This window comes from Rhinichthys klamathensis, unplaced genomic scaffold, assembly GCF_029890125.1.
Source record: "Rhinichthys klamathensis goyatoka isolate OS25496 unplaced genomic scaffold, OSU_Roscu_1.1 h1tg000248l_1, whole genome shotgun sequence".
Taxonomy (NCBI): domain Eukaryota; kingdom Metazoa; phylum Chordata; class Actinopteri; order Cypriniformes; family Leuciscidae; genus Rhinichthys; species Rhinichthys klamathensis.
In genome coordinates, this window is record NW_026606770.1 from 657572 (window position 1) to 684168 (window position 26597).

General features: G+C 37.4%; 1 protein-coding gene across 3 annotated transcripts in view; it reads left to right on the forward strand.

The window, feature by feature from the left end:
* Window positions 1-83: 83 nt before the first annotated feature.
* Window positions 84-26597, forward strand: part of trappc8 (trafficking protein particle complex subunit 8) — a 122507-nt gene continuing 95993 nt past the window's right edge. Inside the window, exons 1-5 of one of the 3 annotated variants that reach the window (XM_056266417.1) lie at window positions 84-392; window positions 8414-8608; window positions 13483-13551; window positions 23491-23580; window positions 26039-26213. In XM_056266417.1, the coding sequence (XP_056122392.1) occupies window positions 236-392; window positions 8414-8608; window positions 13483-13551; window positions 23491-23580; window positions 26039-26213 (686 nt within the window). In that variant the 5' untranslated portion in view covers window positions 84-235. Of the gene's footprint in view, window positions 393-8413; window positions 8609-13467; window positions 13552-23490; window positions 23581-26038; window positions 26214-26597 lie in introns of all 3 variants that reach the window. The other 2 variants (XM_056266415.1, XM_056266418.1) reach the window with 2 other exon arrangements.

Consider the following 26597-nt stretch of genomic DNA (forward strand, 5'->3'; position numbering starts at 1 on the left):
AGGGCTTTTATTATGGAAGAAGTAGAGCTTTTATTATGGAAGAAGTAGAGCTTTTATTTCATTGCGGAAGTGAAATCACCTGACCGCCGCTAAGCTTCTTGGGCAAATTCGATCAGCAGGCAGCAGTGGATTTCAACATGTCTGCCGTCGGCTGTCAGTAAAGGAGGTATTTGTTTTCAACAGCAGTCAACAGCAGACCAGTGAGCTCGGTGAAGAACAGACGAGGCCCGCGCCCATGGCTCAGTGCGTGCAGTCAGTGCAGGAGTTCATCCAGGACTCGTTCGTGCCGATGGTGGCCGTCCTGTGCAGCGAGGATGCGGAGAGAGTGACCCGCAAAAACAACCTGACTTTTCCCGAGCTGCTGCGGCCTTTCTGCCGCCTGACGTCCGAGGGTAAGAACCCAGCTGAGCAGACAACCGCGGATCACACATCCCAACTGCTTATCACTCGAGAAGACGGCTGTTCTACATACACACACACACACAGTCTGTGTGTTATACATACACGAGTACTACACAAAACCTAGTGAGCTGTCTGCCTATGCTACATTGCCTAAAACTGACTAACGTTAGGTGCCATTAAAACTTAGTTATGCTTTGAGAGGCAGCTCAGTAAAGTTTGTGCGACATGCCTAAAATGCTTTCCTCGGATAGCAGCTCACTGGGATTTGAGACACACTATGATGTCTAGGCAGGCTGCTAAGTAGGTTTTGAGACACACGCCCTAAAATGCTGTTTAGATTGACAGCTCACTGGATTTTTAGTCACACGCCCCAAAATGCTGTCTAAATAGGTGGGTCACTAGGGTTTGAGAGACATCCTGAAAATGCTGTCTAGGCTGGTTGGCAGCTCACTAGATTTTTAGGGCCCGATCTTTGTCCGGTGAGGCCCCTGGCCAGACGTCACTGGAGGTTCCCTAGCCACTGTTGATCATAGTGGCAGACCTCGTTCTGAAAAGCTCATGTTTTGGTTGATAACATTAAATATAGTTTTCTGGGCCCTATCTTGCACTGTATAGTGAGGGGCCCGGGCCCTATGGGCAAATGCTGTGTGTGTTGTTTCGAAATTTGGAGCTTTCTGCGCCTTGAGTCCCTGGGGCTTCACTGGTCATGATGTGGCTGACATGATGATATGACTTAGAGTGATTATCAAATCAAAGGCTGCAATTTGATTAAATATGTAGTCTGATTCTGACTCTGTTGTGCATGTTTTAGACTAGAGTAAAGCTGTATTACATGATCTCAGAGTGTTTTCAGCTCAGTTCACAATAAATGCTGCTTCTCACCAACACAATTGGTGCACTGAGTTTAACGTGCATTTTGGGAACACAATGTGCACTAAGTTCACTTTAATTTCCAGCATTTCTGTGGACAGATTTGTACATAATTTCACCAGTATTTCGTCAAAACAAAAACGCAAAGATTTGAAAGTGAGGAATTTTATGCTTAAATGTTAGCATTGCAGTGTAAAAGTGTAAAAAAAAAAAACACATATGATTTAGGATACAATTATTGAATATTATTTTTTATTTTATTTCACAATTGTAATTTACAAGAGTAAATCTTCCTTTTTATAATTAGATTTAAATCAATGTTATATATATATAATAAAAAGTCAAAACACTTACTTTTGCATGTCATGTGAACATTAACCAGTTAACCATGAACATGTAAATGTGTTGTTAAATTATTGAAATATTAACTTGACATCTCAGGGGGTACTTCAAGTAAACATTTTACATCTAAGAGGTTCAACTGACAAAAAAAGTTTGGGAACCCCTTGCGCTAGATGTTCTTTGTGTTTCCTTTGTAAGTATAATCCAGCCCTGAGTCAAATGACAGGAAGGGTCACGACTCACAACCCCAAATCGGATCTGATTTCCGCTCACCTGAGCATTTAGTGACCAGAGACTCAGACAGACACAGCTCAGATCAGATTCCTCTGGTGGTGAGGGTAAGATTTAACCTGGCCCTTGCCAGATGAATTTCGCTCCGCCTAGCTTCACTCACATCCATCTGGAACCTCTTCCATTGAGAGTGATTTCTCCAACCAACTTTATGGTTTAGCCAATCAGGACGCAGGGCGGGAGTTTCATAGATGTGACGTAGTGGAGAAGCGACCGTGAGACTGTTTTGATTCAGACAACAATGGCGGCTCGCATCGAGGAAACAAGCGTTAACATTGATGCTGCTATTTCATCCGTGTTGTCCAATCTACCTAATATTGTTTCATTTAAAGAACATCAGAGAACGGCTCTTAAGGCTTTTGTTGGTGGAAACGATGTTATATAGATCAGTTTTTTATTTTTTTTTTATTTTTTTTTTATTAAAAAATAGAACATACAGGAGGAAAACAACATCTTCTGTACATCAAAAAAGTCTATAGACAAATCACAAATAAGCCAGGGAGTTATCAAAAACAAAATATAACGTAAAAAAAGCATAGAAAGGAAAACAAATTAAATAAATATCTTGTAAAGCTTAAAGAGGTCATATGATCTAACAGCTTTTTTGTTTGTACACTCAGATATTGAGAGAACATAGTTCTTAATATTAGCTGCAAGCACCAGAAAGCTTGGTTTCTTTTTTAAGAATTTTGACTTGTGCAAATAAAATTTGGTTAAAATGATAAACAAATTTATCACATAATACTCTGAACATAAATTTTTATCATGTTGAGTGAAACCAAACAAAACATTTTCCCACCGCAAAGCAAATTGAGGGTAAATATGGACAACAATAAATTGAACCACTTTGCTCCAAAGTTTTTTGGTATGTGGGCAAGACCAAAATAAATGGACCAGTTATATAGATCAGTGCCTTCTCCCGACCGGATTCTTCAGCGTCACGGGTTGGCTTCTGTGTGAGTGGTTGAAATAGCACGTCGATAAAGATGACAGACAAGTGGCTTATCCAATCATATGCAAGGATTTTTGATAAGGCCCAGCCTTCTGAAACGCCATTTCAATGGATCGGTTCCAGATGGATGAGTGAAGCTAGGCGGAGCGAAATTCATCTGGCTAGGGCCAGGTTAGGTAAGATTACCACTGAAATAAAGGTCTGTGTTGGGCCTGTGCTGTTAATCACCAGCCTATATGGGAGGCAGGCAATCAGATCAACTGGCTCAACTTATGAAGACTGCGGTTGTTTACATTAGCGTACTAGTCTGTGATGGTAATGTTGCCATTGAATCGCAATGCAATACTGATATACGCTGCCGCTTAAAAGTCTGGGGTCAGAAAGATTTTTTAGTGCTTTTTTTATAGAAGTGTTTTTTTTTGCTGACAAAGGCCGCATTTATTTGATCAAAATACAGGGAAACCAGGGCCTGAATTTCGTTTTGGAAAATGGGGGGGGAAATCCCCCCTTAGATGATTCTCATGGGGGGGATTTTTTTGTTTGAGGGGGAGAGAGGGGGGGGGGGGGGGCATTTTTTCCAAACAAAATTATTACATTTATCTTGCCTAAATGTCTGCGCTCATTGCATTTTTACAATGGGGTAATATTGTTGTTAAGAATTTACACATCACAAAAGGAAGCTTGATTTAAATTGTTTAATTAAATTGAAAAAAGTAGCACAAATAAATACAATAGAATAAATATACAAATAAAGACAATTAAAGAGAAAAGTTTTTGAATAGGTCTAACACTAGTGAGATACTGAATAAAGTAATCAAATGGAAAACAACACTGGGTAGTATTTTAGTCCTGAATAAATTAAATACATAGGCTATTAATCCTGATTCCTTTAACTTAAAGCTATCTTTTGTTGTTTTGACAACAAAATTAATGACAGACACATATGGCTGCCGTCACTTTAAGAGCTAGTGCACGGATCCTGTGTTCATTATACTGGCATGCGTTTTATGCTTATTAAAGACCAAAACCGACTATATTTAGAGTATAGCCTACTCACAAAGACCGAAATTGACAATTTTGCGTGTTAAAGCAATATAATCCGCGAAAAATAGTTACTGGCCAGCTGTTTTTGAGGCGGATTTTCTATGAATGTGCGCATAGAAAATAATCTCTTAGAGAGCGCGCGAGCACTGATTAGTTTAAAATCGCTTGAATGTTTAAACTGGTAAGACTTAAAAAGACTTCAGTCACGATGCACTGCTGGCCCGATTGTGCAAGTGAATATTCCGTCATGTCCCGACCTTACAGTCTATGGTCCCGACTCCTAAACGCGAGTGTGTATTATCGCGCGGGGCTTGATGCCTGCCTTGCACAACACATTATGAGAAGAGATAGAAGACGCGCGGCACCGCTGAACACTCACGCTGTTTGTGAAATTGCGTCTGGAAGATAGTTGTTAAAAGAATGATTTGATTTTATTATCTGTGTGGATTACGATTGCGGGAATTTCCCGCATTATAAATGGGAGACCTGCGGGAATGATTAGAATTATGCGCAATACCCGCGCCGAAATTCGAGCCCTGGAAACTGTAATATTGTGAAATATTTTAATTTAATTTTTATTTTATTTTATCCGGTCCTTGATTGTGACTCCGCTCCGCGTCGTGCCTAACAACGCCCCTTAGGCCGAGTTCAGACTGCACGATTTTAGCCCCGATTTTGGCTCGCCGACAGGTTTTGAGAAATCGCCGACAAATGCCCGAAATCACAGGCAAATCGGTGCTCGTTCACGCGAGAGACAATCACGCAGTGTGAATGAGCAAAGACGCGATCTGAGAGAATCGCCCGTGACATATTTGGCATGCTAAATATCAGGACCTGTCGGCGATTCACAATCCTGCTGTGTGAATGTGTTCTGACTGAAAACTACATCGGCGATGACCGACAGCCAATGAGAGAGCAAGATACAGGGAGGAGGAGGAGGAGTTAGACCAGAATATCAGTATTTTAATAGATAGGCCTATATTTACAATTATATCAAACACAAACAAACATTTGCATGACCAGCAGCAACAGCAGGACATTTGCAAAATTATTGATTTACCCCCAACTCTCTTTGCAAAACACAGTCCTTGCTCCCCTCGTCTTCCCAACCATTTCCTGCATAAACTGTTTATTATAAAAAAAAAAAAATCATTTTCGCTACAAATCAGTGCACAGACAATTTGTAGGCTATCATTTTTAATAGCAAATTCAGTGTCGCGCGAGTACTCCGGTCTCACACACCCGTGATCTTCCGTTATTTCCTATCACTTCTCGCGTTTGTTTGGTTGTGAAACGTAGTTTGCGGACCAGGCAGAAGTTGTCGGCGATTCTTTCTTTTGTAAAGTCATGCAGTGTGAAACCTCCTGTCGCCGATCCATCGTGCAGTGTGAACACAGCAGCAACTGAATGTTACCCCAGATAGTCATGCAGTGTGAAAACAACAGTGACCCGATTATTTTGAAAATCGTGCAGTCTGAACTCGGCCTTAGCTTCTCTAGATTCACTGGAGCTTATTGCTTTATTATTCCTGTGATCAAAGCTGAATTTTCAGCATCATCACTCCAGTCTTCAGTGTCACATGATCCTTCAGAAATCACTCTAATATGCCGATTTGATGCTCAAGAAACATTTCTTATCAATGTTAAAAACAATTTTGCTGCTTAATTTTTGTGGCAACCATCATACTTTATCTTTCCAGGATTAATAAATAGAAAGTCAGAAGACATAATTTATACATGTCTTTACTGTCACTTTTGATTGATTTAATACATCCTTGCTGAATACAATTATTAGTTAGTTTATTTCTTTAAAAAAATAAAGAAAAGTAGTGTACACTTGAAAACAGATGCCATTTTTAATGGTTTATTAAAGTCGCTCTTACCACAAGAAGTATTCCTATTAGCCCAGGGATTAGAAACAAAAAGTTCAGGAAAATATATGTTTGATCTTTGGCCTTCTTTTCAAATGTCAGCCTGATTAGGACAAAATGAACTGAATCACCGCAGTCGACACTGGACACATGAATCGCCCCTCAGAAGAACACATGATAGGCAATGAAAAGATTCGTGGACCGGACGGGGTGTATTCTGAAAATCCAAATTCTTGGATTTTATGAAAAAATATTGGAACAAAATAACATTTACTAGCTGGTGGTTACCAGCATTAACTCTGAAACAATTGAAAGGGACTTTGTGCATTGTTTATTTCATTCGTTTTTAGTTTCTGGTCATTGAACAGCTTTTAAATCCCTGTCTGTGTCTGAGCTACGATATCACACACAGAATATTGGACATTCAGGAATCGTGGGAAAATATGGCACATATTTTGTTGTAGCTCATATTCAGTCATCATTGCTCTGATTCACTTGTTGTCTGTTTTTATAAGATAACTCTTTCAGACACTAAGAACAATTGCTTACATTCATATGTTGCAGTGTGCTGTGTTTTTCTGAGAAATTATATTAACTCAGTTAGGGTGACCCAAATGAACACAGTGGTCTCTCTGTGCGTGTGTGTGTGTGTGTTTTGTCTCTCGGTAATGTGATTGGATTTATTCAGGAATGCCTTGGCAGCAGAGGAGCAAAGTCTCATCTTTATTCTGCATGTTATGCTCATCATGTGAAGTGTGGAGTGAGAAAACACAGGTGCATTATGGGAAAGTGTTCAGAAGAGGGTGTGTGAACATCAAGGGGTGGCAACATATTTGAACAGGGAAGGGTGGATGAAGAGGGATAAGGTGAGGTCTAGAGGTGGGCAGAAACCCAGCTGTGTTGTGCCATTCCTATACCTTGACCATTTTTTTGTGAAGTTGACAGGAAGCCATAATGCACTGTAAAATAAGGAAATAACAAATCCTAAATACTCTCTCCAAAGTTTATCCACTGCAAATAATTTATTAAATTTGTATAGTGCTTATATTATTAAATATCATTTCTAAAGCATCTACAAAGAATAGAATAGAACCTTTTCAGAGCTGTACCTTAAAATAAATATCAGTAATATTAGTAATCAAAACATTTATCAATATTAACATCAAGCACTTTTATATTATATCATTATACAAAATCATAAAGATTTAAATATGCAAATAAATAAATACAATTTCTTTCAGTGTTCCATGTGAATCAACAACATTGAACTGATTATTTTTCATGTGATTGTTTTTCTTGTGTATGTGGGTATTTATGATGAAAATATTAAGCAGCACAACGGTTTCCAACATTTACCATTTACCATCACCATATTAGAGTGATTTCTGAAGGATCATGTGACACAGAAGACTGGAGTAATGATGCTGAAAATTCAGCTTTGCATCACAGGAATAAATTGCATTTTAAAATGTATTAAAATAGGAAAATTATTTGAAAACACTTATTATTAAAGTGCATTTTTTTGATAATGATCTCGTCAGTGTTTCCCCTACCATTGTTTTGGGGGGGCGTGGCCCCCGCCCCCCCTAAAATGCTGACGAAATCCAGTCATAAAAAAGTATTTTAGTGTATAACGCGGAATTTCACGAAATTTGTAAATTTGAGGAAAAAATAGAAAGCAGTTCAGTACACTTGAAATCAAATCGCGATGTAGACTAGTGTGTGTGAATATTAAAACACAAAGACAATTTAAATACGAATCCTGCATGTTCTGTGTGAATGAATGGTGCCGCCGACGCGCAGTCTCATTTACCACACACACACACACACACACACACACACACTGAAGCACGTGTGACGCTTGCGCTGTTTTTTGGCCTATATGAAGACACAAACGCATAAACTTCCTCTCCAGGCTCTAGATCCACTCTGAAAGTCACTTCGTGATCATTTAACCGCTTCATTTGAGAAAAACTATCATCATGACATAAACACACAGAAACTCAAAAGGTCTTCACGGCAACCCGTCAAAATAAAAGTTCGGTTTAACTTGACAGAAATATATTACTGTTGTACATTAGAATTTAGATATGTCCCAATGTAATAATACACTAACACTAATCCAAATAAATTATCATCAAAACAAAAATGAAATTAAGGAGTAATCCATGTTTTAATTTTAACAGTAGGCTAAAGCTCATTGTGCAGCAAGTTATTTGACAAAAAGTTTATTTAATTTCATATAATAAATGCTAAAATTTGTGTTTTATGTCTTCATTTTATTACCAGAAAAAACACAACACAGAATTAGTGTGAATTTTTTTTCATATATTAAAAAAAAAATAGTTGTATAAGTTTAATGATTCATAATACATGATTTCAATTAATAAAAATAAAACAATTACACCGCAACACTAGCAGTCCCCCCCCCCCCCCCCCTGAAAAAAAAATCCTAGGGGAGAACACTGTAATGATCGTGTGGTCCAGGAACAACCAATTTTTGGGTTCTGCTGGACACTGTAAGTTGGCTGCCTTGGATAAAAACTAGCAATACTATTATGAATTTGGCATCAGCTAGTTCGACTGACAAACTTCCTGCTCCTCTCCCTTCTTCCCTTTTTGCCCCCGTTACTGAACTGTAGGTCATCTGCGTGACCCCAATAACCAGGTGGTTGTGGTGAAGGGTCTCCGGATCAGCGTGACTGGGATCAACACACGTCCTCCACAGACCCCAGAGCTGCAAAGGCTCCTCAGCCAGGCGGTTTCTGTCTGCCAGCCTCCTGAAGGCTCGCCTGCCAACGTCATCTCGGCTGGAGACTACGACCTCAACATAAGCGGTAAGTGCTTGAGGACAGTTTTCTGTTCATGGTGGGGAAATCCATAGAGGAGCAGATTATGTTATTGCCACATTTTTAAAGGAGGAAAGTGAACAGAAACAGGAACTGACAGACTGTTTCCTAATGCAACATATTTACAGTGTGGCTATTTGTTGCATTTTTCAGTAGCCATAAATGAATCTAGGCAACATAAGCAAGCATTTATATCTCAATATGCTTCGTTTCGGTTGATGACAATGTATATCAAAATATATATAGACGTTATTTATGGAAACTAGAGATGTCATGACTAATTGACCCTTCACTAAACCACGCCCGAAAACCGCCACTGGCCAATCGTGTCTTAGCAACCGTAACTACTAGGGGTGCACGATTCAGAAAATGTCACGATTCGATTCGATACCGATTTTTTGTCTCAAGATTCGATTCAAAATCAATTTTCGATTCAAAAACGATTCGCAGTATGTAAATGTAGTTTACTTTTTCCTATGTGATTGATTGCAGTAGACACAATTTAAAAGAAAAAAAACACAACAAATTAAATGTAGTTTGATATTAGTTATGTCTTCATACAAAAATAAAAACTTTTGCAACTAAAAAGTGCAAAGTGCCAAGCTTTGGCCAGCTTTCAAATACATTTAATTCAAGTTTAAAATAAAACTTAAATAAAAAGCTTTTACATTTAGCTTTAAAGTGCTGTAGTCAGATCAAACAAACAATTATGCTAAATGTGGTTTAAGGACTACTTCAGCTACCAGGCTGACTGTTAAAATGTGAACTCGACTGGGCACATTGAACTTCCTAAAAATATACTAATGTCATAGAACCCTTGCGAAATTATTTTAAATAGATTTTAAAAAGCCACCGCTACTGGTAACATCTATGGTTAGATTGATTTGTTTAGATCCAGTGAAGTCGTTCATAGGCGTAATTTGCGGGTATCTCCAGTTAACTAGCAGAGCATTCATTTAGTTCGCTATTAAATAAGAGATCTGTTGTTTTTGAAATCAAGCTGCGCGCTCGTTGCCGCTGTTATCAGTGTCATGGATACAGTGTTCTCTGTGGCTCGCGCAGTCTTCCCTCGGACGCGCGCTTCATATCGCCGTTGTGGAGACTCCGGTAAAATCTCAAAAATAAAATGCACACAAACGTGATGAACATATTCGGTTTTGATGAGAGAGAGAAAAAACTATACGAGTGCGGTTTAGAACCCGTAACCTCTGACACGCTTGGCAAAAGATCTACAGAACTCAAACAATCTGCGGATCGATGCATTTATTCACGGGTTGAGCAGAGAGGCTGCACAGTTTGACCAGCGGGCGGCAAGAACTTGCAATGTAACTATTTATCAGACCGGCCCTCGCGGCCTCGAAACACTACCGAACCACCGGTAAAAGTCCCGACTCACCCGATTGTCACTCCGCCCGTACACGCCATAAAAAAAAAATATGAATCGATTTTTGGAATTCTATGAATCGATTCTGAATCGGTAAAGATTGAATCGCGATTCAAATGTGAATCGATTTTTTTGCACACCCCTAGTAACTACGCGCAGGAGGTCTGGCAAGCTTTCGAGCGAGGGAAGCATGACGAAGCGTTGTGCAAATCTGATACCCGGTATCCTAAAAGTTTGGACGGTGGAGTGGAATTTTTTTCCTTCCCGAAAATCTAAAAGCCGAGGGGAGAAATGCCGGGCGTGGATCAAGCAGTGTGTGGGACCCCATTCACAACTACATGTCCACAGGATTAACAAAAACACCTATTGCTTGGGAGTTGGAAATAGTGACGATTCTTTGTTTATAATGCATATATTTTAACGTAAAATAAGACGATTAAAGACAAGATGGAGGCTCACTGACATACTTTAAAATATATTTCAGCATTTTGTTAATCGACGGGCTACTACCCCTGACTGAGTAACGTTAAATTTAACCCAATCCGACCGCGGCTCCCGGTGTTATTCCACAAGATTTATTTCCTGTTTGATTTCTAATTATTAGATTATTTTCACATCACTTACCCTGCTGTGCACGAACATAGCTGTTCCTCGATTTGTGTGTTTCCCATTTGAATGGTCAGCGTATGAGGCCTTGCGCTGGGAATATAGGCTTTAGCTTCCATTTCTATGAAATTATTCTCTAATCGGTTGCATATTATGTCGTGGATATATCCCTCGAATGCATACTGCAGTCCCTTTGCTCTCTCAGATATTTCACGTTCGCCAAAAATTACTAATTATCTCATTGGGAATGTCTGACACCGGTGCATACAGGCACGAAAGCTTGACAGGCGTAGCAACAGTAACTAGGGAGGGCGGGGCTTAGCGAAGGGTCAATTAATTACCATAAATGTTAATCTAAAATATTTGAACTGACTAGTCTAAGAAAATCTCTGAGGAAATATTTTCAGTGATCCATTTGAAATAGCCTGTTTAATGACATGGAGGAAACAAACGCATGCAAGGTCTGAGGTAAAATGAAGTGGTTTTGTTTTCCGCTTCATTTACACTTTTCAAAATGATATATTATTTGTTGGCAGAGGCTGACGTTTGGTTGGGCCAGACAAAATTACATAAGACGGTGGATTATTACAGAACTCACTCTACTCCCTTTTCCCATCACATATCAGACCGGAAAGGCATTCATTTTCAATAGTGGAAATAAAATGTCTAACGTGTTAATAATAGTGTTTATTGGTTAGGGGTAGGTGCAGGGAGGGCTTTATTGTCCTAATAAGGTGGCATCCATTTAATAATGTGAACAAATATAGTCATTTACACTCTGTTTTTATTTCATACCATTTAATGTACAACAACACTGAGGTGCAAATAGCATCTGCCACTATTTCTAAGTATTAATAGCATCTAACTACTATTTACAACTTTTGCAAAGGAAATATTGCTATTTTTACATAGTGTTAATACAATCTAACTGCCTATTTTTCATTTGTAACATATGGATGACTGTAATTTGACAGACATTTTCAATATCGTCTAGCAGTAACATTGTTTGTCAAAGTAATGGTAGACATAAAAAATGTGTTAAATTTAGATTTTATAGTATACACATTTTATACCATTTAAATAGTCATGAACACTGTAGTGAAAGGGCTTTAAAAATAAATAAATAAATACTGTACTGTTTTATCTATGTCTGTTCAGCATGTTTTCCCCCAATGTAACTAACACGTTTTGCACATTTATACTGATTTATTGTTTTTTTTTACAGACATTTATGAATTTTCAAAGTGTGTTGCACAGAAAAATGTTATGACTTCTAAATAATAATAAAAAATTAAAAAAAATCTAAATCTGCAGAGGGTATGTAAACATTTGAGGAGAGGAATATATATATTATGAGCAGTCTCATGATATCAACTTTTTTTTTTAATGGAACTCGTTTTATAGTAGTCTTTCATATCAGCACCTGATGAGGGCACCAGCGCCCTTGAGGAAAAGAGTGAGAATCCAATGTCATAATTGTCCATGAAATTAAAGGGTTTGGTTTGCATTACACATATATGATTTTTCGTTTCTGATCTTGTTTTTCATTTTTCACCCCCCCCCCCCCCCCCCCACCCCCCCCCCCACACTTCTCTTGTGGATGAATTTTTGGTAAGAGCTCTTACGTCATACACATGCTTTCCTTCAGTGTGTGTATGCCAGGTCTCACACACATGTGTGCTGTGCGATGCTGTGCTGTTAACCCTTTAAACAATGAGTGTGATGTGTTTGGTTCCCTCTCAGATCATAGGCTGCCAGTAGAGCCCGTCCCCCACGTAGCCCCTCTGCTACACCAATCACTTAGGTGGGCCTAAAGCCCTGACACTAACACATAGGGGTGGGAATCACGGCACCACGATACGATATTATCCCGATACTTAAGTCACGATACGATATTATTACGATTTTAAACAAATTGCGATATTCTGCAATATATTGCAATTTATTACCTTTTTTCAACTTCAATTTTTGCATTTTTTCCAAACAAAATTATTACATTTATATCGCCTAAATGTTTGCGCTCATTGCAATTTTTTACAATGGCCGTAATATTGTTAAGAATTTACACAACACAAGGAAGCTTGATTTAAATTGTTTAATTAAATTGAAAAAAGTAGCACAAATAAATACAATGGAATAAAGATACAAATAATGACAAATAAAGAGAAAAGTTTTTGAATGGGTCTAACACTAGTATTCATAAATACAGAAACTGAATAATGTAATCAAATGGATATACAACACTGTATACTACCCAGATAGTAACACTGGGTAGTATTTTAGTCCTGACTAAATTAAACACATAGGCTGATTCCTTTAACTTAAAGCTATCTTATGTTGTTTTGACAACAAAATTAATGACAGACACACATGGCTGCCGTCACTTTAAGAACTAGTGCACGGATCCTGTGTTCATTATACTGTCACAAATGCGTTTTATGCTTGCTTACCATTTACATCCAGTCTTTGTGCTAAGCTAGGCTAGCGGTGGGTGCGTCAAACAGACTTATAGCACGCACGGAGATGAAAAAGGTATGTATGGACTTATCTAACTCTGGGGGATAAGGTGAATAGGCTAAAGTCCCAAAAAGTCGGAGTGTTCCTTTAAATAATAAAAGATCGATACTTGGCGCCCGTGTATCGATACAGTATTGCCACAGAAAATATCGCGATACTATGCTGTATCGATTTTTTCTCCCACCTCTACTAACACACCAAACTACACCAGCCGCATCCTCCTTTTAACTGAATAAGCGTAGATGAATGGCTGTCTTGTGTTTTTGGTTTTGGATGCGTTACGCTTTTGTGGTTCCTGTCAGTGAGCTTTAACCAGACTGCCTGTCTCTTCTCCTCTCAGACCGCACGGTCAAAGCGAGCGTTCCCTGGTACTCTGACTGGAAAGAAACACTCACCCAACTGAGCTCGTCCAAGTACTACACAGGTATTCCCGTCCTTCCCGTGCTGGGAGTGCGTGAGAGGGCTTTCCTCAGACGCCTTCTCCCAAATCACTTCCTGGCCTAGCTCGCTCCGTAGCACACCTGCCGCTAAATCTCCTTTCCTCTTTCCTTTTTCTCAGGATGTTGGTGGTGGTGGTCCTATAGCTTCTTGTGTGTGTGTGAGATAGATCCAAGGGAAATGACTCATTGTGCTGAAACTGTCATATAAAGGTTTAGCGATTTCTTCATTATATCCAATCAGTTTGTGTTCCAGTTGAGAGTCGGACAATATTTACCGATTGTTTCGACCGTCTTTTTTTTTGTAAGGTTTTCAGCTCAATGAGTCATTTTATCCATCTCGCTTTCTAGTCTAGTGTCTGCTCCTCTCTGTAGATCCACTGTTCCTGTTGCTGTGAAGTAGAGATTGACTTTACATGCACTTTTTACAAACCAGTTTGATTTTATGTGAAATATTGGTTTCTTTCTTGTTATACACTGTAAGAAATATCCTGTTAAATTTACTGCACTGCAAAAAAATGCTTTTCTTACTCAGTATTTTTGTCTTGTTTCCAGTCCAAATATCAAAAAATTCTTAAATCAAGATGCATTTAATAGATTGATAAAATTACATAAGATATTATGTCCTGTTTTCCGGGGGAATTAATCAGAATTAAGTGAGTTGATGCTTAAAAAAAAGCTAAATGATCTGCCAATGGGGTAAGAAATATAATCTTAATTCAAACAGAAACAGGATTATTTTTCTTACCACATTGGCAGATCATTTTGCTTTTTTTAAGCAAAAACTCACTTTATTTTGGTTAATTTCCCCAGAAAACAGGACTTAATATCTTACGTAATTTTACAACTTTAGTAAATGCATCTTGATTTGAGAAATGTTTGATAATTGGACTGGAAACAAGACAAAAATACTAAGTAAGAAAAGCATTTTTTGCAGTGTGTAAAATACTGGCAGCTGTTGTTTCTAGAAATGACAATGTTTCAGGTATTACAGGATGGCATATTGATGCCTGTACTGTATATTAAACAACTTATATACTATATATAACGTATATTTCATTAAGGAATATGAATAAACCAATCCACTTGATGCGTACCAAAATCAGATTTTTACCGTAAAGTGTACTGATGGACCACCATAATAATATAAACAGGTGGTAAGCTAGAAAGCCACCCGATGAATCATTGTTCATTGTAAGTGGCTTGTGCATTAAACTCGGGCAATACTCGTATATAGACATTCACAGGATCATGCACACAGACAAAACAAAATCTAGGAAACACTCGGCACTAAAACAATGCAATAATCATTAACTGAATAACAGATAATGTAGCGCTAAACACCCTATTATACATTATAGGTTCTTCTCCTTTTTAGTATCGGTAAAGTATTTATATAAAGTATAATCATACATGATGAGTCATTCAAAGTTTTCCAACTCCAAATACAGAAAAGTTGTGACTTTGTAAAATGCAATAAAATCAACGATCTGTGATTTTGTTAATTTGAACAAAAATTAACCTTTATTTAAAGTCATCAAGGTTTTAATGTTGTTTGTATGTCTGTGGTGTTTTTAAATGTGCTTTAAAGTTGCATTGCGCAACATTTCATGTTAACGTTTTTCTAACCCATAAATGCTTAAACAATTGCCTGATGGGCTGAATGAGCCCTTCTCTGATCACTGCGATTGCCTCTATAATCCTGTTCAGTGAAATAAATAAGAGGGATTCGGGCTGGAATTTGAGACTGGGCGTGACGTCATGCGCGTTCACGCTCCCCTGGCTATGTCTGGCAGGTTTGTGTATTCGCCGCCATTCTCGTATCAGCGAAGACAACTCGAGCGACAAAACTTTAGTTAACTTTCGACAAAAGCAGAAGATGGATACAAAGAGACCGGCTTGTAGTTCATTCCAAACCCCAACGCAATCTCCACGTAAGACAAAGACAGTAAGGCAGTTTCGCTTGTCGCCAGAGGGGGGCATAGTTCTGCAAAAACTCAGAGAGGTGCGCAATGCACCTTTAAAGTCCCACTCCGATCATATTTGAGCTATTTTTAAACAGTGGTCTTTAAATTATGATTATGCCATTTTTAGCCAAAATCACAAAACCTGTGCCGTTTTCTGGGACTTCGCTTCAGCAGAGCGGCAGTTGCTCATTAGCAATTCGCCTCTGTGTTGTGGGCGGAGCCGTTGTCACGGAGACGACCCTCCCCCTGCCCATCGCTGAGAGCTCTGTCCATAGACATAATAAATACATAGACGCCCTATAGGCCTATTTCACAAGATGGCCCCCGAGACCGGAAGTAGGGTAAACTATTTTCCGGTGAAAGCGCTAGCAGTTACAGTCGGAGGACAAATGCGGAAACTATAAGCGGTTTAGTCCTGTTGCTTACCTTTTTTTATGGTGTTTATGTCAACCCAAAGAAGAAACAACCCTATTTATCACTTCACAGCTTTCCGTGTCTTACGGGTTTTCTTCATGGAACAACTGGGGAGACGTTAAATCACGCCAGACACAGACGGCAAAAAGACTTCTGGTCGCGCCGCCCGCCCGAATCGCTATTCATTTTCAAAATGGACTTTGAACAGCTTGTTTTCTCTCCCAGTCATTCATATAACGTTATCTGACAAAAGTAAGAATATCAGATGTTGTCTGTTTTGTTGATAGTTTTCAGGGAGTTGTGAAAAGATCGAAATTGGACAAATTCTTGACGTTTGCTTAGTGCTCACATAAAAAAAAGTTCCATTCATTTTTGGCATGACACTTGATGACTAAGCTCACATTTACCGTTAATATATCGAAAAACAATAAATAAATAAATTGAAATGATGTCTGATTGTAGGCTATGAGTTAAATCTAGTGGCTTTTGTTAAAAAAAAATCATGTAATTAAGTGTTAGTCCAGGAGATTGCAGCAATCTTCCACTACTAGATTATGGCTCCTTTTTCATGTTACCATGAATGAAACTAAGAATTGTACATCTTTACAGTGAATTTGACCTAACGTAGCTAGTATGTCTAATAATGAAATTAAGGCAAATAAAAAAATATTTAGACTAAAAACATAAATGAAGTGATTGATTTTACATGTTTAAAAAAAATCTTGTTACAAAATAATATTTAACTGTCTGGGGTCCCCTTATGAAAAGAAAATATTCCCTATATGAATGATCAATATATGAAATGGTTTAACAGTATATTTGAAAACATACAGAATAATATATGGTGATAATATATTACAATATATTGAATGAAACATGTCATTCAAGTCACTTTTTGCATAGAAACAAGTCATTTTCATATATTTAAAAATGTGAGAATATATTTACTAATATATAATGTAATTTTATATTCAGTAATACACTAAAAAATATATACAGGGATTAAAGTTATCCGTCGCTACGACGGACTTCCGTTAATATCAGGTTTCCCCCTGTCCTTATGTCTTAAATCACCCTTTTCATTATTTTAAGGCCGTAAATATGCTTATATTTCTCAAATAGTGTAATAAATGTCTTAATTTTAGTTCGAATGGGTCGGAAGGACGAGGTGTTCACCCGCTTAGGGAGATGTGATCAAAGCCTGGACTGGAGCAAAAGCCCGTTCCTCTCTGCACAGAAGCGTTCTATTATCACTCCGCTCTCGATCCACTCCGGGTTTTCCAGTCCCACTCACGGGAAAAACTGCTCCGTGTTCAAACAACTTTAAAAAGGATTCCAATATGTTTATTTTTTTAAACCACAAACGTCTGAATTTATAAGACTATATGTAACGGTTTGGAAAGTATTTTACACGTTTAATAAAAGTCCCAGCTGCCCTTGCTTGCACAAGTAAACAGCAGGCCTGGCATAGCGCACCCAGGTAAAAAGGAAAGAAAGTTACAGAAAACAACTTCTACAAACAATTTTAATTTGCCAACAGGTAATAATAATAAATAAAAGTGCATGACGTGCAAATCGGGTAACAATCAAGTGCAATATAAACATGTTTTGTCAGGGCATCAGTCCCGAACCGGCATCAACACTCCATTTCAACATCTGCTTCCTCCTTCACACGCGCCTGGCGTGATTTAACTTCTCCCCGGTTGTTCCATGAAAACCCGCAAAACACGAAAAGCTGTGAAGTGATCAATAGGGTTGTTTCTTCTTTGGGTTGAAACATAAAAAGGTAAGCAACCGCTTTTAGTCTCCGCATTTGTCCTCCGACTGTAACCGCTAGCGCTTTCACCGGAAAAGAGTTTACCCTACTTCCGGTCTCGGCGGCCATTTTTGTGAAATAGGCCTATTGGCCGCTTTGGAACGATGCTGCGATACGCCAACGGGTCCGCCATTTTGCGGAGGGCAAGACTGCGCTGTGAACAAATGTAAGTAAACGGGGGAGCTGCGTTTTTTCTGGATAAAAACAAACTGTTTTTACATTTATCAACCGATTTCAGTGGTTTGAATGTGGTGTACAAAAAGCTCCATCTCTAGTTATTTAAAATCTTGATAGTTAGACTTGTAAAATATTTTTTTTCAATAAAGAATGGTCAATTAAGCTCAGGCTTGTCATGTATCTGGCTTTTTATTCTTGGATAAGAATGGTGAAGACCCCCATACTGAGATATAATTTAAGTTTTCTTATTGTGGAAAAAGCATTTTCTGTGATTGACCAGAATTTAGCAATAACAAAGATAACTGATGGATCCTTTATGATAATATGTTGTTACGGTACAACTATAGTGCAATGCAAATAGTAAATATAACATAAAGTGAGAAGTAATAGTAAATAGTTTAGTCAATAAAATAAACAAATAGTAGCCTATACAGCAAATAAAATAGTAATGATTAGTATAATTATATAATATCATAAGTACAATAATACAATCATAAAAATATTGATAATAGCAGAGTTTATTAATAATACTAAAATAATAGCAATAGAATAAGAAATATCAATGACAGAATATGCACAATAAAAAATAAGTTAAATAGTGACTTTAATATTTAACTCTTTTTGTTAAATTTCAGTTTTATTGATCAGTATAACAGAAGTAGCTTCAGTCAAACATACAGCAGGATACAACGTTAAAATAGCCTAAATATAAAGTTATGAAACTTCACTTTGCCCTCAGCCAAAACGATTTACCAGGGAACCATTTATAGATTAATGAGACCAAAGATCGCCCGTTAGATATACACAAGACGAATTATATCTCATATTTAACCACTAGACTACAGACATCCGAGTCAGCGGCAACACTCCAGAAGCACTGGCCGAGGTCCGGCTGTTCCAGGCGGGGTAGACGAGCGCTGAGCGCATCTTACAACTCCGAAAACGTCAGATCAAAATTTTTAAATAGGCGCTATCTTTATAAACAAACCACATATTTGAGCTTTAAACAACTACATTGTCGACTGAAAAACTATTTAAACTACATTTCGTGACACAATAACAGTAGTATTTTTAAATGTATCCTCTGAACGTTACTATTACTAATTAAATCATGACCAAATACAACCAAAAACAAACGTTCAGTCTTGCTTGTGAAAGGTAATTCCTCGAAAGCTGTTTTCAATTGTGTGGCGATGTGTACAGCCCCCAACAGCGCACAAAACAGGCATTTTTCTCAATTCCCGGTATGAGAGGTATGGGAAAGTTGCCATCCCCAACATGGCGGCGCCGTTGACGTACGCTCCAGCGGCCAATAGGGCGTCTATGTATTTATTATGTCTATGGCTCTGTCTCTCCCGCTAGCTTACACCCCCAATACCGGTGGGGCAGCAACAGTATTATATACACGTTAATTATTATTATCCGAAGTTAATCAAAGTTATCACCGATCATTATTTCACTCCAAGACGTCGCGTGTGGAGACGCCCAGTGGAGTTACTACGTCACAACTCCAGTCTATTTTAGCCGGCATTTTAGCGTCTGCTACTGATTCACAGCCATTTGAATTTAGAAATACTCAGAAATACAACTTTGAGCTTATTTTTCTCAAGATATGTCCTCTAACATCAGAAAAATGCCACAAGAACATGTTAACACCTAGAAAAACATCATTTTCATCGGAGTGGGTCTTTAAGACAAATGTGTAACGTTAAATTCACAAGTCAACAATATTGCTGAGTATTTTCTCCTTAACTGCAGTGAACCAAAAGCCCTATTCGGACGGTTATTGTTTCTCATGGGGTCGTAAGGTATTTTCATCATTTACAGGGGCTAGTCTGTGTGTTTTTTTATTTTTATTGCCATATACGAATCCAGAATGTCAGTGATTTTTCTCCCACCACTCGCATGAAAATCCCCGGCCGAATTACCTACTGTTTTTTTTTTTTAAATACCAAAGTCGTGTGGAAATTGAATTGGCGTCCGAATCCACATCTCTGAGTTTACAAGAGGAGATCAATTCAAAATTCACTGTTTAGATCTTTTTTAAAACAGTTGCGCTTCGCAACTAATTTGTACGCATTTTAAAGATCTAGCCTACACTTGTAACTGAAATGCTGGAAAGTATTTACAAGAACAATATTTCATCACCGCTCAAAAGAGAAAGAGAAGAAAAGCACGTAAACATTTGAAATGAGCTGTTATTATTGGCAGCAATTACATGCATTACAAAATAAACCAAGCAGCTTTGTGTTTACCTCATGTAAATAAGAGACCGTATTAACTTGTTTCCGCTAATTTTCACATTTTTAAAGTGAGATAAATTCACATTTTGAGATAAAATGCAATACAGACAATCATTTTAACTAGTGCATATATCTTCCTATTTTTAAACAGGAGATTTAAATAATCAATAAATATGACATTAGGCTATTTACCTATTATTTTATTAAATTAAATATGAATTTATTCTTATTATTACAAGCATATGTCCATGCGACTGACCACATAAGCAGCGCGCTCCCGGGTTCATGGGAGTTTTTGGAGGAGCAAAACTCGCTCCTCCACCGTGAATAAATCACCATGAGTTTTATCACTGAGGGGCCATTGCAAATTTATTTTTTACAGACGTCCACGTGAGAAACAATTACCGTCCGAATAGGGCTAACAAGACAGTCTCAAAAACGCGGTTTGAAATTGCTGGTGTTTCTGATGTCACAAACTACCTTGTAACCAATCAGGACAACGTGTGTTCATCAACCAGTGGATCTCTGAGATGCTGTGAGTGAAAACTGTGAAAATCTTTTCTTTGTACTTTTGTCAGTTAAAAAAAGCTTAAAGAGAATTAACAATCTCAAATTCTTGATTTTATTGCATTTTACCAAATGTCACAACGTTTCTGGATTTGGGGTTGTATGTTAATTCATAGTTTTTATTTTCAAAAAACACATTTGACAGTATTTTACAGTGTAATTTCATATAATGTAATGTTAAAACATTTACAGATTTTCATTGTATATGGTAAGGTTACCTTGCAGTTAACAGGTTTTTACTCTTGCATACTGTATATATGTACACATTACAGATATTTGTACATTCTATCAATACACTAATGCTCTCAAACAAGTAAAAAGTTAGCTTAATATTATTTAAACTTTTGGATTTTGAATATGCAAAACACATTTTCAAAAATCCTTGTGGTTTTTCTGAACCTTGTAAGAAGCTTATATAATAGGCTTGTTTAATGTTATGTTCATGAGACACCAGAAGATATACTAAATTTATATTTCTCTTTATGGAAATGACTTATAATATTTGTAATTATGATTAGCCTTTATCGTTACATTAACACATTGTCTTCTTAGCAGGGGGCTTCAATGGGATACACAGCATTACTGCAGGGGGTGTGCTAATATTAAAATGTTCATTATGCAAAAATACATTTAATCACAGCTAAAGTAGTAAACATAGTATATATATAGGTAAATTAGTATAGTTCTTCTCGCTAGAAAGTTGCCATTGTAATAATCAGAGCTACACTGAGCTAAACAAGAGATGTGCTTCATTGATTATAATGTGCTAGATATGGTTTGTTGTATTGTAGTGTCGACATGGTGTTTCAGCTCTACCCTCGCTGTAGAGATTCAGATAAAGAATTGATCTTGAGGCTGCCAGAGTGGAGTGCATCATGCCGTCTGCTTTTTGTCATGAATGATTCAGAGAGGACCATTGATTGAGACGAAATGTCAAGGAACTGAACTAATGAATCTGGAGCATAAAAATCAGTTCATCCTCATCTTCCCTCATTGCTGGATATAGACTAAAAGGGGGAAATTGATTATGAATGCTGATGCGTGCATTCAAAACAACCTGCTTTTCTTTAAGGAAAATTAGGGTGAATCTTAATTATATCATTAAGGGTTTGAAAGTGATGTTAGATTTAAGGTGCTGTAATCCCGATTTAAGGTATGGTCACATTTTCCGTCTTTTGGTGAATGTTTTTTTTTTTTTTTTTTTTTTTGTGGGCGAAATCAAGTAATTTGAGTAGGAGGTAACACTTTACTTGAAGGGGTGTGCATAAGACTGACATGACACCTTCATAATCATGACATGACACATGTTATGAATATGAAGGAAGTTGTATGCATGTTTATGACAACTGTCATTAAGTGTCATTCGCTCAGTTATGACATTTTTAATGCAAATATGACATTGTTTGAAATGTCTTTGTTATGACACCTTGACATTACTAAGACAACACAACCTGTCATAAACATGACCTAGCAGATTAATTATCAAACTTAAGAAACCACTTAGCTTTATGGGTTAACATTACATTAAACTGTCAGGTGGTTGGTTTTGACATTGGCTCTCATGAAGCCATTATAACTGTTTAATGACAAATTCAATGTGTACCACTGTAGTCGAGGTCACGAAAAATATTCATGACACAGTTATAATGGCCTCATGACAGCCAGTGTCAAAACCAACCACATGACAGTTTAATGTAATTTAATGTCAAGTTGTCATGACAAAGACACTGACAGGTTATGATGTTAGGGTTTATGTCAAGATGTCATAACAAAGACATCCTAAACAATGTCATATTTGCATTCAAAATGTCATTATTGAGCGAAAGACACTTAATGTCAGTTGTCATAAACATTCATAAACCCTACTTCATTTTCATGACATATGTCATGTCATGGTTATGAAGGTCTTATGCACACCCCTTCAAGTAAAGTGTTATCGAGTAGGAATACTCAAGATGAAAGATTTCCCCACACAGATTTCCCAGTGGCTTTAAAGGGTTAGTTCACCCAAAAATTTAAATTATGTCATTAAGGACTCGCCCTCATGTCGTCCCAAGCCCGTAAGACCTCCGTTCATCTTCACAACACAGTTTCAACCCACTGATGTCACATGGACTACTTTGATGATGTCTTTATTTGCTTTCTGGACAAGGACAGTATACCGTACATACATTTACAATGGAGGGACAGAAAGCACCCGGACTAAATCTAAAATATCTTAAACTTCTGAAGATGAACGGAGGTCTGACGGGCTTGGGACGACATGAGGGAGAGTCCTTAATGACATAATTTTCATTTTTGGGTGAACTAACCCTTTAAGTTGACCAACAGAAAGCTGCTTGGTTTAACTTGTGTGTGAGCTGTGCTTCAGACATCGCTACACTATTGACAATAAACAATATACCTTTTTTTCCCACAAAATATAACTGAAATTTTGCTAATGTGACCGGACCTTTATGCTTCAAAGTGCTTGATTGAGGAGCTGAATTTACATTTGAATAAATGATTGGAAAATTATTAAGTTGATTTTGATCTTTTATTTTGCTGTAAAAGACTCTTAAAATGTGATCTGTTAAGCTTTTATTGAATATCAAATGTCATTTTTTCCCCCCCCCCTATTCGTCCTGCCTTTCATTATGTGCTTCTCTCCTCTTGCTCCTGGAGGGTTGGTCATGTGGCCTGTATTAATCTTGTTTCTGAAACAAGATAATATTTCTTTGTGTGTGTGTGTTTATCTTACAGCCACAACACCATGGTTTGAGACTTACCGCGAGAACTTCCTGCAGTCCATGCCGGCATCAGAGCACGAGTTCCTCAGCCACTACCTGGCCTGTATCCTTTAAAACACAGAAAAACAACTTTATTTGCCCCTCTCTTAATAACTCGACCTTGCTTCTCTTTTTTTATGGTTGTATTCTTTCTTTACCACAAGGGACGCACCGAAATGTTGACTGTAAAAAAACTTTCTGCCAAGAATGCTATAAAATGTAAAAGTATTTGTTTCTATAATAAATTATATGTATAAATGTAATCTAAATATAAATTATAGTTATGGATGTCCATTGATACAAAAAGGGTATATATACACTTCCGTTCAAAAGTCTAGAATAACTAAGAAAGAAGTCTCCTATGCTCACCAAGGTTGCAATTATTTAATCAAAACTACAGTAAAAATAGTAATATTGTGAAATATTATTACATTTCACATCATTCTAATATGCTTACTTTCCCAGTCTATCGAGATTTTTGATTGAGTTGGTTTCGGGCAAGAATATACACTACCGTTCAAAAGTTTGGGGTCAGTGAGAATTTTATTTTTATTTTTTGGAGGAAAGAAATCAATACTTTTATTTATCAAGGACAGTAAAGACATTTATAATGTTACAAAAGATTCTATTTCAAACAAATGCTGTTCTTTTGAACTTCCTATTCATCAAAGAATCCAAAAAAAAAAAAAAAAACTGTACAACTGACAGACCAACAACTGTTTCAACATTGATAATAATCATAAATGTTTCTTGAGTATCAAATCCTCATATTATACTGATTTGTGAAGGATCATTTGACACTGAAGACACTGACACTGGTGATGCTGAAAATTCAGCTTTGATCACAGGAATAAATTACACTTTACTATATATTCACACAGAAAACAGCTGATTTACACTGGAATAATATTTAATACTATAACTGATTTTTGTTGTATTTTTAATCAAATAAGCGCAGCCATGGTTAGCAGAAGAGAATTCTTTTAAAAGTATTTAAAATCGTACCGACCCCAAACTTTTGAACGGTAGTGTATATTTTGTCACTCTTGTTTTTAGCACTCTCTCCTCCTCTTTTTTTTTTTTTTGTTGTTGTTGTTTAACCAGGGTTATCCGCTGGGTCTTGAAAAGTATTAAAAGGTGATAAATCAATTTTGGGAAAATTAAGACTCTTAAAAAGTATTAAGTCCTATCATGGTTTTATAAAGTCTTACATTTTGAAAGTATTTTTTCTGAATTAGCTGTCCAACAGTTTGAGTCCCAAAAACATCGTAAAAGTGTGTGAATTTAGTCTTTTTTATTAAAAAAAACGAAGAACTGAGGCACATGTCAGCATGATTGTTGTTGAGGGTGGAGCAAAGTTTTGTTTTGTTTTTTAATAAACTTTGCTTTGATTTACTATCCCTTTTTTTATCAGAGTGGTCTATAGTCTTTATCACAAACTAAAACTGTTAAAGGAGAACTCCGGCGCAAAATGAACCTTTGGTCTAATTACACATTGTTACCTAGTCAACCGTTATCTGAGATTTGTTTTCATGATTATCGAATGTAAATAGTTTTATCTCTACAAACAGTTTAGCCTATAAAGCTAGTATAACGCTAGTATATTGGGCATAGTGTAATGACAAATAAAAACCGCTTGTTAATACCACTAACAAGGCTCAAAATAGCCCCACACTAACACGGTAGCATAATGAGGGTCCCTACCTTCAAACCGAAGCATTGAGAACTTTGTCAGTGTCCAGACAGTTTAATAAGAAGATATTTTAAACATACAGTCAACTTCGCGTATACAGGCAGAAGCCATCTTTGAAAAACAGCCTTTACCAGTCGATCTACGAACGCCGATCCAAGCCTACTGTTCGCGCTCACCTTATCACAACTTATAGCTCGTTCACATCTCACCAGCGCACTTGGATCGGCGTTCGTAGATCGACTGGTAAAGACTGTATTTCAAAGATGGCTTCTGCCTGTATACGCGAAGTTGACTGTATGTTTAAAATATCTTCTTATTAAACTGTCTGGACACTGACAAAGTTCTCAATGCTTCGGTTTGAAGGTAGGGACCCTCATTATGCTACCGTGTTAGTGTGGGGCTATTTTGAGCCTTGTTAGTGGTATTAACAAGCGATTTTTATTTGTCATTACACTATGCCCAATATACTAGCGTTATACTAGCTTTATAGGCTAAACTGTTTTTAGAGATAAAACTATTTACATTCGATAATCATGAAAACAAATCTCAGATAACGGTTGACTAGGTAACAATGTGTAATTAGACCAAAGGTTCATTTTGCGCCGGAGTTCTCCTTTAAGTTAAAAGTATCACTGATGTAAATGGTTACAGCTTGAAGTGGCGGTGAGGTATTAAAAGATATTGAGAAGGTCTTGAAAAAGTCTTGAAAAGGTATTAAAATTAACTTCAAGTTTCCTGCATATACCCTGATAACTTTTTTCCCCTCTCAGTCTCTGTTTTGCTCTTCCCTCCATCTGTATTGTGAGAGATCTCCTGAACTCGGGTGCAGGTATGTTGGTGGTGTCGTCCCATGAGGCGGTGCCGACGGAGCAGTTCCTCAAGCTGTCCCAGGAACAGCACAGAATCCAGCACAGTGGAGAATACACCCACCCCAAATGGTTCATCCCCAACACGCTCAAATATTACGTGCTGCTTCACGATATCAGTGACGGAGACGAGCAGAGGTTTGTGTGTGTGTGTGTGTGTGTGTGTGTGTGTGTGTGTGCACGTCAGTCTCAAGTGTTCTCCTTGTACAGGGGTCGAAATTACCGGTAACTTTTTTACTTACAATTTTTGGAGCACCAAAATTAAAATGTTTATATATATTCTTTGTCTCAGCCTTTCTTGTGCTTGGCACTCTCTCAGGCTTAAATTATGTGAATTAGTGATGCAGTTATATCTGCTGATAACACAGGTGGGCCAAGTATTAAAAAATAACATTCCAATTAATAGCGGGTGGGTCGCGGATGGATGTGAGATAAATCATTAATGTGTTCATTTTAATAAAGACACAGACCTATCATTTCATGGTAAAACACAACGTATATCTCTTCAGGGAAAACAAATCA